The following is a 12676-nucleotide window of genomic DNA, read 5'->3' on the forward strand; positions in this document are numbered from 1 at the left end:
TTTTAACTAACTCTGTAGTGTAGACATACCCTGAGATTCTGAGATCATTATGTGAACCACAGTATACAGAAATGAATCATCTATTCACAGTAAAACTCCAAATCAATCAATATTGGCTTGATTTGGTTATAAATCTGGATACTCTGGCCTATTTATTAATAACTAATAATTAATACCTAGTTCTGCTATAGTACTTTTCATCAGTAGATCTCAATCACAATCCTAAATATATTTATCATATTTATTGGCACACCACCTCTGGGAGGTAGGTAAGTGCTTTTATCATCCCCAGTATGATTCACAAATAAAGCTGGTTGAAAACCAGGGGAAGGAGGAAACAACAGAAAACGTTAAGAATAATTTTGCCCACTTTCCATAAAAATTGTAGAAGTTTGTGAAATTTCCCAGAATGTCAAAAAACAAACCAGCTTTACCTGTCCCCAAATATTTCCTATGAGTAGTAATGTCTCAGCAAGCATATGCAGTAATTCCTGGAACTGACTATCATGATAGTCAAAGCGCTCCCCAAAGGTGATGGAACAGATAATATTTGAAACGGCACTATTAATTTTATAATGAGGATCAAATGGTTGCCCTGGAGGAGAAAATATAGGGACAGAGTCAGTTTAAAAATATTCCAGACTACATAATAATACCACCATAGATTCTCAAAACTGAAATATTATTAAAATCATATGTACTCATCACTTATACTGTTTTGGTTTTGTGTGACAAATGAATAGGGACTCCCAGACTAGGAATCAGGAGATCTGGATTCTAATTTTAGTTCTACACTGGCTTGTTAGGACCCGGGGCAATCCACTGAGTCTCTGTGGACTTCATGTTCCCATCTGTTAAATGGGATTAACATTTGCCTACTCATCCATTTAAAACATATTAATATCTACTATGGAAAAGCTCTACATAAGTTCCAATTGTGACATTGTGCTCCCATACTTTTATGAAAATATGTACTTGAATATGAATATGCCTAACTTGAATATAGTTTATGCAAGATGGGGCATGCAACCTATCATTGGAGAGTTTGAAATCCCCTGAATGCGTATATTCTATTTGTGTGCACACATCATTCCTGTATTTAAAGTTAGATATTTGAAGTATAAACCTGTGTATTAATCTAGGTGTGCTAGTGAAAGCCATTAACAGTACGCAAGGAACTTAATGGTCTGGTACTCAAGACAATGATCTATGAATAGTCATGTTTTTCCTGTAAGCCTGGACTATGGTTGAGCCTACAAAGATATGTGACCATGCTACCTAGTACTGTAATCCATCTTGAATGTGGTACTTTTCCTCAGAGGTGTGGAGAATTGAATAAAGACTTCTTTTACTGGGGAAATTGTATATAAGGAAAGGAGAAGTAAAGAATGATTGTCTTCAGCTGGCTACATAGACTGCTCCCTACACAAAGAGGATACATGAGAACACCTACAGTAAACTTCCGATAATCCGGCACCTTTAGGACCCGGGGGGTGCCAGATTATCAGATATGCCGGACTCTCAGAAGGGGGGCTATTAGGGGTCTGGAGTGGGGTGGGAGGGGATGCCACCCCAGACCCCACATAGCCCCCCCTTACGATAGTCAGGCTCTTCCCCAGGAGTCCCTGATTCAGCTGCTGCTGGTCAGTTTCAGCAGCAGCTGAATCGGGGATGCCTGCAATAGAGCAGCTGGGGTGCTGCCGGGTTGGTCCCATAGCGCTGCCCCTCGGCGATGCGGGACCAACCCGGCAGGACCCCAGCTGCTCTGCCCCAGGGGTCCCCGATTCAGCCGCTGCTGAAACAGATCAGCGGCTGATTCCAGGAAGCCCGAGGCAGAGCTGCTCTGCCCGGGGCTTCCTGGAATCAGCCGCTGATCTGTTTCAGCAGCGGCTGACTTGGGGAGCCCTGGGGCAGAGCAGCTGGGGTCCTGCCGAGTTGGTCCCGCAGCGCCGAGGGGCGGCGCTACAGGACCAACCCGGCAGCACCCCAGCTGCTCTGCCCCAGGCGTCCGGATTCAGCCTGATCTGTTTCAGCAGCGGCTGAATCGGGGACTCCTGGGGCAGAGCAGCTGGGGTCCTGCCGGGTTGGTCCCGCATCACCGTCCTTTGGCGCTGCAGTACCAACCTGGAAGCACTCCAGCTGCTCTGCCCCAGGCGTCCCCAAGAGCAGCTGGGGTGCTGCCGGGTTGGTCCCGCAGCCCTGAGGGGCAGCACTACCAGACCAACCCGGCAGCACCCCAGCTGCTCTGCTTCCGGCTTCCCCGATTCAGCTGCTGGTCAGTTTCAGCAGCAGCTGAATTGGGGAAGCCTGTCCGGCTGCCCCAGCACTTTTGGGCTCCTGATGGTGCCGGACCATCAGGAGTCCCGGAGCATTGGATGCCGGACTAATGGAGTTTTACTGTAGAAACAAAAGAACACTAATGACAAGAGAAGAGCTGTTGGACCCAGGTCAGAAAGAACTGCTCTGGCTTGAGAAGGATTTAGCAGAAATAAGAACTAGGGTAAGAAATCATGATATGTAATAAGTTCTTTTAGTGTATTAGGCTTAGTGGGTGTGTTTAGTTTTATTTAGTTTAGAAACTTACTTTGATCTGTCTGTTTTCACTTGCAGCCACTTAAATCCCAGTTCTTATATTTAATACATTCTATTTTGTTTATTATTAAACCCACTGTAAATAATTGTGCCCTTGGGGAGGAAGGTCAATAGATGTGCGTATTTCTCTTTCATTGATAAAGGGAGCAAATTTATGAGCTTACTCTGTATCAAGCTTTTATGCAAAGTAAGACAGATTTATCCGGGGTTCTGGTCCCATTAGGGCTGTGCACCTGGGTGCTGTGTCGAGTCCCTATGACTAAGCCTTTCCAGAGCTAAGTTTCTCTCAGTATCTGTGTTGCTTTGTTTGTCTTGTGACCCCAACTCTGTGCTTTTGCTGGGGGAAATCAGAGCTTCAGGTTCAGCAGGACAGAGGTGGGGTGCCCCAGAGGGCTCAGTGGTATGATCGGCCCATCAGGTGACAGTCTCAAGGGGATCTCTGTGACCCAACCCATCACACTAAGAATTCTTATTTTCTTACAGTTCAATAGTCAGTTTCTAGTCAATCTTACTTTCCATTTTTGTGCACAAGTCTAGGGTTTAAAAACTGTAGGAAAAACCCAACTGAAGTAACCAGGAAAACTTTTCAAATACTAATATAATCTTAGATTTTATTAGTCCTAAACCACTAGACTGTGTCCTTTTAAAGATTCTCTCTCCTCTCTCTACACATTGCCTACTAACTCTATTCTACAAACACCACTGCAATAGAATTCTTGGCGTACGTATATAACTATAAAAGAGTAATAGAAAGTTATGAGAGAATAACAAGTCTAGATGGCTGCTTTAAAAATCCATTACTTGATAATATAAATCATAAGCTTTTTAAAATTAAGGGTTGCATCGTGCATTGTATGTGCTGTTCTGTTACTTATCCAAATACTATTGAAAACGCACATGTTTATTTTCCCAATACACATAAAACGTATTCTTTAGCAATGCCCAGCACAAGGAAGTCTTCATCATTGATTGGGGTTCCTGGGTACTGTCATCATAAAAATAATAAAAATAAAATAATAGAAAAGCATCTTCTATGGTCAGATTATTGCATAATTGTCCATTATGGACCGCTTTGCACTTCCATGTGAAACATCTTGTATTGGTCACTTTGGATACGTCTACCTAGCAGGGCAAAACTCAAATTAAGCTACGTAACTTCAGCTACATCAATTGCAGAGCTTAAGTCGCTGTCTACACAGCAGGAAGTCAAAGGAAGAACATTCTTCCTTTGATTTCTCTTACTCCTTGTGAAATGAGGACTAAAGGAGTCAGAGTAAGAAGTCCTCCAGCTCACCATTATTTCGAAATAAAGGCTTGTAGTGTAGACTGGCATTATTTTATTTCGGAAGAACTAACATTATTTATTCTGTTACTAACTAAATATGTTAGTTATTCTGAAATAGCGCTGCTGTGTAGACATCGCCTTTCAGAGAGAGGCTACCAGAGTAGATGGAGCCCTGCTCTCATCTCATAGGGCAATTCCTGTTTGCCTGTGTTTGTTCCTTTCACTGGTGCCACCAGGCTGCATATATCTATGTGTTACAGTCATTTCAGTTGTTTCTGTCATAGGCTCAACAAAGGCCAGGGGTAGGATTGGTGTTGAGCAAGGGGACTGATCAAGATGTCTGTGTGATTGTCCTGACAAAAGCACAGCTAAACTCTTAGGACAAAATAATGTACAGTAAAACTCCAATAGTCCGGCATCCAATAGTCCGGCATCAAAATGGCAAGAGCCTAGTGAGTGAGCTTCAGCAAAAAATGAGTCACAAGGTAACAGAGGCAGCAGCTGAACTGAGCAAAAAGGGTAAAAAAGGCTTAAAAACCCCAAAATATTACAGTATACTGTATACAGTATGTACAATTAAAAGGGTTAAGAACACTTTATATACAGTATAATGTATACAGTATATATATATAACCAGCTTATAGTACCTCCTGATAGTCCGTCATATTTGATAATCCGGAACCACCTAGGTCCCATAGGTTCCAGATTATCGGAAGTCTACTGTATGTTCATTTCTTACCCTTCTCTTCTTCTATTGCTTCAGTAAGATACCTGCTCTCTTCCTGGATTCGTTCTTCAAAACTAATGCCAATGCTTTTCAGGGCTGATAAAACAAATTTTCTTTGTTGCCTCCAGATATATCCATTTGATGAGATCAGCCCTGTAGTGAAAAAAAAACCCACAATATGTTTTGCCACATGCAAGAAACCAGTTTAAAAATGAGCATGAGAATATTAAAAACCCAAACATTTTAAAATTATATTTTTGCATGCAAAGAAAACCCCCCAAAGCATTTGATTTACACACACAGGAATGAGATTTACAGATTTGCTTTAATCTGCTTCCCCATAGCTCTTGTACTTTGTGCTTGGGGGTAAAAAACACGTCGTTTACTATTCATGCTATTACAGTACTGGGAGACCTGTGGGTGGGGTGTGATTTTCTTTGTAAGGATAGGCTGTGCTGCTGTGTGCAGCTTCAGGGAAGAAAAGTAAAGGGGGGGATGAAAAAAGAGTCACAGAGGATGGTCCACAGAAAACTTTCATCACGGGAGCTACATCACTGAGGGGTGTGAAAAACCCACACCCCTTGAGAAATGACCTCTAGGACATCTTGCCTGGCTTCCTATACATCACAGTGCACGGATACCACCCAGCAACTGAAATGAGACCAAAGTACCACATTCCGCAGGAGACTAGGCTGTTATGTGTGACCAGAGCCAGATTAACACAGGGGATTTAGGGGCTGCAGCCCACGGCCTCAGGCTAAGGGGTCTCCGCAGGTCTGGGGCTGCTTCTTTTCACCCGGCCCACATCAAGTCTCTGCACCCAGACTGGACACCAGCCCCTGAGCCTCACATCCACCCTGGACTGGAGGCATGAGGGGTGTCCAGGGAATCTCTGCATGCTACCTCTGCCCCCAGTGCCAGCTCAGTAGCTCCCATTGGCTGGGACCTGTGGCCAACCAGAGCTGCAGATGTGGCACCTGTGGTGCCTGTGGGCATGGGCAGCAGGCACTGTGCAGAGAGGCCTGGTCCCCCTACTGGGGCTGGACATACTGGTCACTCCAGGGAGTAAAGCAGCATGAAGATAGGGCAGCAGGGATCCTGCCTTAGCCACACTGCACTTTTAACCAGGAGGTGTACAAGATAACAGCCCCCTGGCCAGAGCCTGCACCCCACACTGCACCCTAACCCCTTAACCCAACCCAGAACCCCCTGCTGCACCCACACTCCCTCCCAGACACCACAACCTCACCTACACCTCAACCTTCCACCCCAGCCTTGAGTCCCCTCCCACACCTAAACTCCCACCCACACTCTGAACCTCCTGCTGCATCCCAACCTCCTGTCTAATCCCTGCCCCATCCCAGAGTTCACTGCCTCAGCTGAACCTGCACCCCCTCCCACCCTGCCATCCCCTACCCCAGCCCTCAGCCCACTCCCACACTCCAACCCCTGCCCCACAGGAGCCCCACAAAAATGAATAGCCCTGGACCCACAGGAGAGTTAATCTGATCTTATGTGCTACAAGAAGGACAGAGGGGGACTAGTGCCTAAAGACCATGAAATGGCAGGGAAATGATTCAGGAGATATACTCACTGGCAAGCAAACTACACTCACATGCTGCAGAAGGAGGCCAAAATAAAAATAAAAATCCCCATTGTGACTGCCTATCTGACGGGGAACTCCTTGCTAACTCCACATGCTAGACTGTGAGCATGTGAGCAGAATCAGCTGAGAAACAGAATGTACTGTGCTCCCTCAGGGCTCTCCGCCCCTCCCAATGTCCCATCTCCTGTAAAATTCTTTAAGTGTCCCTACCCCCTGGCATTTATTTAGCTCCTTTCATCTAAATAGTTCCCTGGGTGCAAACAGATTCTAGGACACTTGGGCCAAATGCGGTGGTGATAACTAAAGGCTTGATTGCACCAGCTTTACTCACACTAGCAACTAAAAAAACAGCAAATGGTCTGGTAGCACTTTATAGACTAACAAAACATGTAGATGGTATCATGAGCTTTCGTGGGCACAGCCCACTTCTTCAAATGACCTGAGTAGTTGTCAGAGTAGTTCCATTGACCTCAGTGGTCTTCTCTTTTAAGTCCTATTCAGTGATAGAAATGTAGCCGTGTTAGTCTGGGGTAGTTGAAGCAAAATGCAGGACAATGTAGCACTTTAAAGACTAACAAGATGGTTTATTAGATGATGAGCTTTCGTGGGCGGGTCTGGCCCACGAAAGCTCATCATCTAATAAACCATCTTGTTAGTCTTTAAAGTGCTACATTGTCCTGCATTTTGCTTCAAGTCCTATTCAGTGTGAGTAGCAGCAGCACGAAAGGATACTCTGTTTTGACTGACAGACTTCCATTTCCTTCAGTGGTAGCTGGGTGTGTCTCTCTCTCAGGATGATCAAGAACATTAGCATCCCTATGCTGTCTGTCACTGAGCTTTGAAAGACAGAGAGACCCTCACAGGAAAGCTGAAGCTCAGCTGCTCCAAAATGTAATAACCACCCCATTAGCTTCAACTATTTTCCTTCTCTCTTTCTTTTTCTTTCCTTCTGTTTCTTCCCAGTAGTAGGCAGCCCCAAGTAGCCAATGGATCTTAAAGTCCACCCACCCACCTCTTCCTATGCCTGTTCTGTGGCTGCTGCAGCTTGGTGAGACTTCCTCCAGTGGGGAGCTAATTAGGAGTGAAAAAGCCTTCCACCTTGCCAGACCTATTAGCACAATATTGAAACTGTGAAAGAGCCATTCAAGTGGTAATGTAGAAGACAAACTATCCAGTGTCAATGGGAGGCAACATCTAGACTGGCATGATTTTCCGGAAATGCTTTTAACGGAAAAGTTTTCCGTTAAAAGCATTTTCGGAAAAGAGCATCTAGATTGGCACAGACGCTTTTCCACAAAAGCACTTTTTGCGGAAAAGTGTCCATGCCAATCTAGACGCGCTTTTCCGCAAAAAAGCCCCGATCGCCATTTTCGCGATCGGGGCTTTTTTGCGGAAAACAAATCTGAGCTGTCTACACGGCCTTTTTGCGCAAAAGGACTTTTGCCTGAACGGGAGCAGCATAGTATTTCCGCAAGAAGCACTAATTTCTTACAGTAGGAAGTCAGTGCTTTTGCGGAAATTCAAGCGGTCAGTGTAGACAGCTGGCAAGTTTTTCCGGAAAAGTGGCTGATTTTCTGGAAAAACTGGCCAGTCTAGACACAGCCGGAGTGTTTACTTCAGTAAGGAGTAAATTTGAATTCAGCCCTGTACACAGAGTCACTTTGCCAAACAATGAAGTGGAAGTGCAGCCACCTCTAAGGTGACATACAGTAGATGTTTTACAGGTTCCCATAAAACCAACAAAATGAGTGTCAGAAAGAGTGGCAGGGCTGGACAGGTAGATTACTTTGATAACATTGATAATTGTACCCTCCTGCAACTACATGGAGGTAATATGTAAGCATTTAGGTGTACAATTTCTGTGCCTGTATAGTTAGCAGGGAGTTTTCATAGTGCAGCGACAGGCACAGGTGTTACTGGTAGTATAGTCTCCTTCTCCAGCATACTGATAGGACAACACTCAGTCCATGAATCTAGCTCTTTTCACTGTGCTCATTGCTGTAGTATCAGTGTCTGACAGAGTTTAAGACTGAGTAGGTGCCTCCATGTATTTAGGACCGTAACCTCCGGCAACCAAAATTTGTCCTAAAAGATAGCTCTGTCTCTTTCCCATTGCTAGGCCATGTTTTCCAGTTCATTCAGAGTTAGGAAATTGATTCAGATTCAGAAATATCAAACCTGCAGTACATATATAGCTAGCCTAGAGCCAGATGTTTAAAGGTGTTTTAAATATCTTTACAAAATCTGAGGCCTATTCAGCAAAAGTGCTTTACATGTTATGATGTCCAGCTGACCCAAATAGGGAAGGGGCTGTTTACACTCCATACTATCTCTCATGTTAAATCCACTGAAACCAGTTAAAACAAGTCCATCCCACAGTCTTTCAGAGTGTGAGAGAGAGAGAGCGAGAGCGAGAGAGAGAAATAATATTATCCCCATGAGATTTAGAAACACTGGAAAAATTCCAGCTCTCCTGTGGATCTGGGCATCCCAGTTAAAGTTGCTGAGATTGTAGCCAAGAGCAGAATGCAACCTATTTATTTATTTCTCCAAATGTCAATGAGGCGAAGGAGCAAACAACGACAACCATGTTGCAAGAACTCACCGAAGCCTTTAAAAATCTCACGGAGAAGTGGGATATGTGGTCGATCTGCAAATATTTCAGCTTGGTGTACAAGAGCTTCCTTCACTAGCTGGTATCCATTGACCACCACAAATGTCAGATTTCCAAACTGGACACTGAAAATGTTGCCATATCGGCCAATAAGCTGAAAGACACGTTCCTCTGATTCAGTTAACTTCTGTGTCAAACTAACAACCGGACATATGGAGATGGTATAAAAATATTGGCAAGCTGTCACGTAGGAGAGACATCGCAGCAATCTGAGCTTCGCTCAGTATAACTTGGCCATGAGTCTTGTGGGCTGGAACACTAAGGCTAGAGGATGAACCAGATGATCCTCCTGGAATGTTAGGTAACATACAGGACCAATGTTGGGACAAAGTTCTCATTAAAAATGGTTTCCCATCATCTTGATGCCCCTCCCATACTTTTATACACATAGAACTAATCCTAGGTGGACAGAACTTGAGCAGTGCCTATTGGCTTAGGAAGCATCTGTCGAGGCCTGGATTTTCCATGACACGTTCCCTTACCAACCTGTGCCTACAGCATCTGTGTGGACAAGGGTTAAGACTTTCCCATCTGGGGCACCTGTCACTGCCAATCAGAGTCAAGTTATACTTCATGTTTAGACCAGCTTATATCTTCCTGAGCAGCTTAATACTTCCCTCACTGAACTTTTACATTTGGTCCCGCAGATTCCCGCTTCCCAGGAATGGAAGATATCATTGCCATTTAGAATCAGGGCAGTTTTCTCCATCAGATTATAACAGTTTTGAGCATGAAGAAGAGGATAAATCAGAGGCCTAAAAGGGTTGCTAGTGCCCCTTAAAGCTCTGCCCGAAAGGGATGTCTTAGTTATTTGTGAGCTTCAGGGGGGTAGCCGAGTTAGTCTGTTACAGAAAAAACCAGCAAGCAAATGGTCTGGTAGCACTTTATAGACTAACAAAACATATTGATGGTATCATGCGCTTTTGTGGGCATAGCACACTTCTTCACTCTGGTTATCTGAAGAAGTGGGCTGTGCCCATGAAAGCTCATGATACCATCTACATGTTTTGTTAGTCTATAAAATGCTACTAGACCATTTGCTTGCTGGTTTTTTTTTTTGTTTTTTTTTAGTTATTTGTAGGATCCTTTTCTGGCTCAGCAAAATGAGCACAAGGAATTATTAAGGTCCCTTGCATCCGGGCCATCCTTCTGTATACACAGAATATGCAGCTGTATAGGGCACCTGAAAATTTGGGACAGCAATGGGCAGGGACGACTGGTGCCTGCAGGGGGAGGAGATGCAGGGTAGGCCACCTAGAGGGGCAGGAAGGGGGGCATGCAGAAGCACCCTATTTAGCAATTAAAATTTTGGTGGCATACATGGGAATGGCGTATATCCCAAGTGCTACCATGTGTCACTGTTGCCACTAGATCTTAATGTCCACTCCCTCGCCTTTTCCTATGCTTGTTCAGTGGCTGTTGCAGCGGTGTGGGGAGAGCTAATTAATTTCAAGTGAAAAAGCCTTCTACCTTGCTCGGCCTCTTAGCACAACACAGAAACTGTGAAAGAGCCATTCAAGTGGTAATGAAGCCAGTTAACAGGCATTTGCCAATCCCCAGGTATATACTGTCACTTTCTGAATTTACTGATAAAAAACAGCTGTTCACTATTGTAATATTTACTCAGAACCTGTGTGTCTGCAGGATCTCAGTTTAATATTTCCTTTGAAATATTTCGTTAGTGTGTTGCTGAAGATTATAAAAATCACATATTTAAAAAAATGGTCTCTCCCTTCCCACCTTCTCTCGCACTGTGGCTGTCGGGCATAGGGGAACTGCACCAGTTTAATAGCACTGCAGAGGGCCCTATAAATCCAAAGGACAGCCCTCCTTGAGTTGTATGTGTAATCATTATTCTGAGAACTAAAACCTACCAGAATATAGCCCTGTTGATAAGTGTTTCCCAAGTTCCCCCAGGCATCACCCAAGAGGAATGGGAGCTGGAGAGAACCTCAACCTGACCTAGGTTGGATGGAATATTAGAGAACTGTATCTTAAAGCAGAGCAAAAGAAAACAAGCCAGACCCCAGAGGGAGGTTACTTTGCCCAACCAGTTATAATGAAGATTAAGACCCTTCTTCTCTACTTTTTGGAGGGTGGTCCTGAGCTGGTGTAAATTGTCATAATGCCAGTGACCTCGCTGTCAATCTGGACTCTTAGATGCTATTCCTGGCTCTGCCACTGCTTCTCTGGTGACCCTGAGCAAGTCACATAGGCACTTAACTTCTGTGCCTTAGTTTTTCCATGTGTAAAATAGATAGAATGGGACAAATCCTGCACCTCAGAGCAAAGGCGAATAAATGGACAAAAGCTCTTCTGAAGTCTGCATAATTGTGGATCTACCAATCTCCTATCAGCCCTTCCACAATCTGCCTCAGCCATTCTGTGATACCACAGAGAGGTGGAGGTGGGTTGGAGTCAGCTCAGATGGAACAATCTCTCTGCTTCTATTGCATTCAGATCCATTCTGCACCCAGGGATCAGGTACCAATTACCAGCATCACAGGCTGTTGTAAGACTTACTGTTTGTAAAGTGCTTCCAAGGGTCTGTTCTAGAACTCCCCCCATACATGCAAAGTATTAATACGCTCAATCTCAGTCAAGCTCTTACCTGCTGCAGAGCGAGGTGGATGGGCTGCTTGAAGTCTATCACAGTGCCAACAAAAGGAAAAAGTCGTGGCCCGGGAGGAAAATTCTTGGGGCGCCTCTTTTTCACATGATCAGCAAGCAAAAGAAATACGACCAGAATGACAAGGACAGTCTGGGCTGTCATCTTCTCCCAGAGGGAAGTTAAAATGCACCACAAGTGCAGCTGCATTTTGAGTGGCAATGTACAGATTTTTAATCCCAAAGGGACATGGGCTCTGACCCTTGTCTAGTCTTACTGAGATGGCAGGTAGAAGTGGGTAAAGTAAACTGGCTAAGATGCCAGTCACTGCCTGGTTGGCAGCTCTTGCCAAGGGAGTGCTCGGGAACCTCTGTTTGTGAAAATGCTCACAAAATAAGCAGGTTTAAACAGTGTTGCAGCAAAGGAAATCCTGCTCATTCTGCTAAAGAAGCAGTCTTGTAAATTCATTTGCAGCTTTACCACTCTGATAGGTTCCCTCAGATTTTGAGCTGGAAAATCATTTCCCCTCTCTGCCTTTAATTAACAGTGAGCTCCTTTATACAGATACCTAATTGGGATTATAAGCATTACAAACATTTTAGGTTACAGTGAAAGGAGCTTACATCACTAATTACATATGTAGGGAGTTATATAATTTAAAAACGGTAAGGCACCTGAGGTAATGGGCACCATACAAAAGACCCAGGGGCTGATCCTCTTAAGTGCTGAGCACCATAGATGAGGCGCTTTGCATCCCCAACTCCCACTGAAGCCTTGGAAGCACACTGCAGTCAACAGAAGTTTAGTCAGAGAAAGGTCGGCACAAGTAAGCCCTAAAGGTCCAATCCTACAGGGTGCAGAGAACCCTAAACATTCAGTGACTTCAACGCCTCACATGAGTGGGCTTTGAGCATCTAAAAATCTTAGATGCCCCCTCAATACATCCCCACATGTTCCATGGTGAGTAGGATAGAGCAGCAGAGAATTAGCTCATTGTTCACTGGTTAAATTTTAACCAACTCATTTGGCTACGTCTACACTGCAGTGCTATTTTGGGGTACCGGAGGTATCCCGAAATAGCTATTCTGCATCTTTTGAGCATGCCCGTTACTTCAAAATATAACAGGCTTTCTGTTCTGATGTCCCTGTAAACCTCATTCCATGAGGCATAAGGGACATTTCAG

General features: G+C 44.5%; 1 protein-coding gene across 1 annotated transcript in view; it reads right to left on the minus strand.

Moving 5' to 3' along the window:
* Nucleotides 1–12000, minus strand: part of LOC102457302 (cytochrome P450 2J2-like) — a 30163-nt gene extending 18163 nt beyond the window's left edge. Inside the window, exons 1-4 of the mRNA XM_014578205.4 lie at nt 11496–12000; nt 8816–8978; nt 4617–4757; nt 435–595 (exon numbers count right to left, since the gene is read on the minus strand). Coding sequence (XP_014433691.1) covers nt 435–595; nt 4617–4757; nt 8816–8978; nt 11496–11702 — 672 coding nt within the window. The 5' untranslated portion in view covers nt 11703–12000. The remainder of the gene's footprint in view (nt 1–434; nt 596–4616; nt 4758–8815; nt 8979–11495) is intronic.
* Nucleotides 12001–12676: the final 676 nt, after the last annotated feature.

This window comes from Pelodiscus sinensis, chromosome 9 (genome assembly GCF_052426305.1).
Source record: "Pelodiscus sinensis isolate ZL-2025 chromosome 9, ASM5242630v1, whole genome shotgun sequence".
In the NCBI taxonomy this organism is placed as follows: domain Eukaryota; kingdom Metazoa; phylum Chordata; order Testudines; family Trionychidae; genus Pelodiscus; species Pelodiscus sinensis.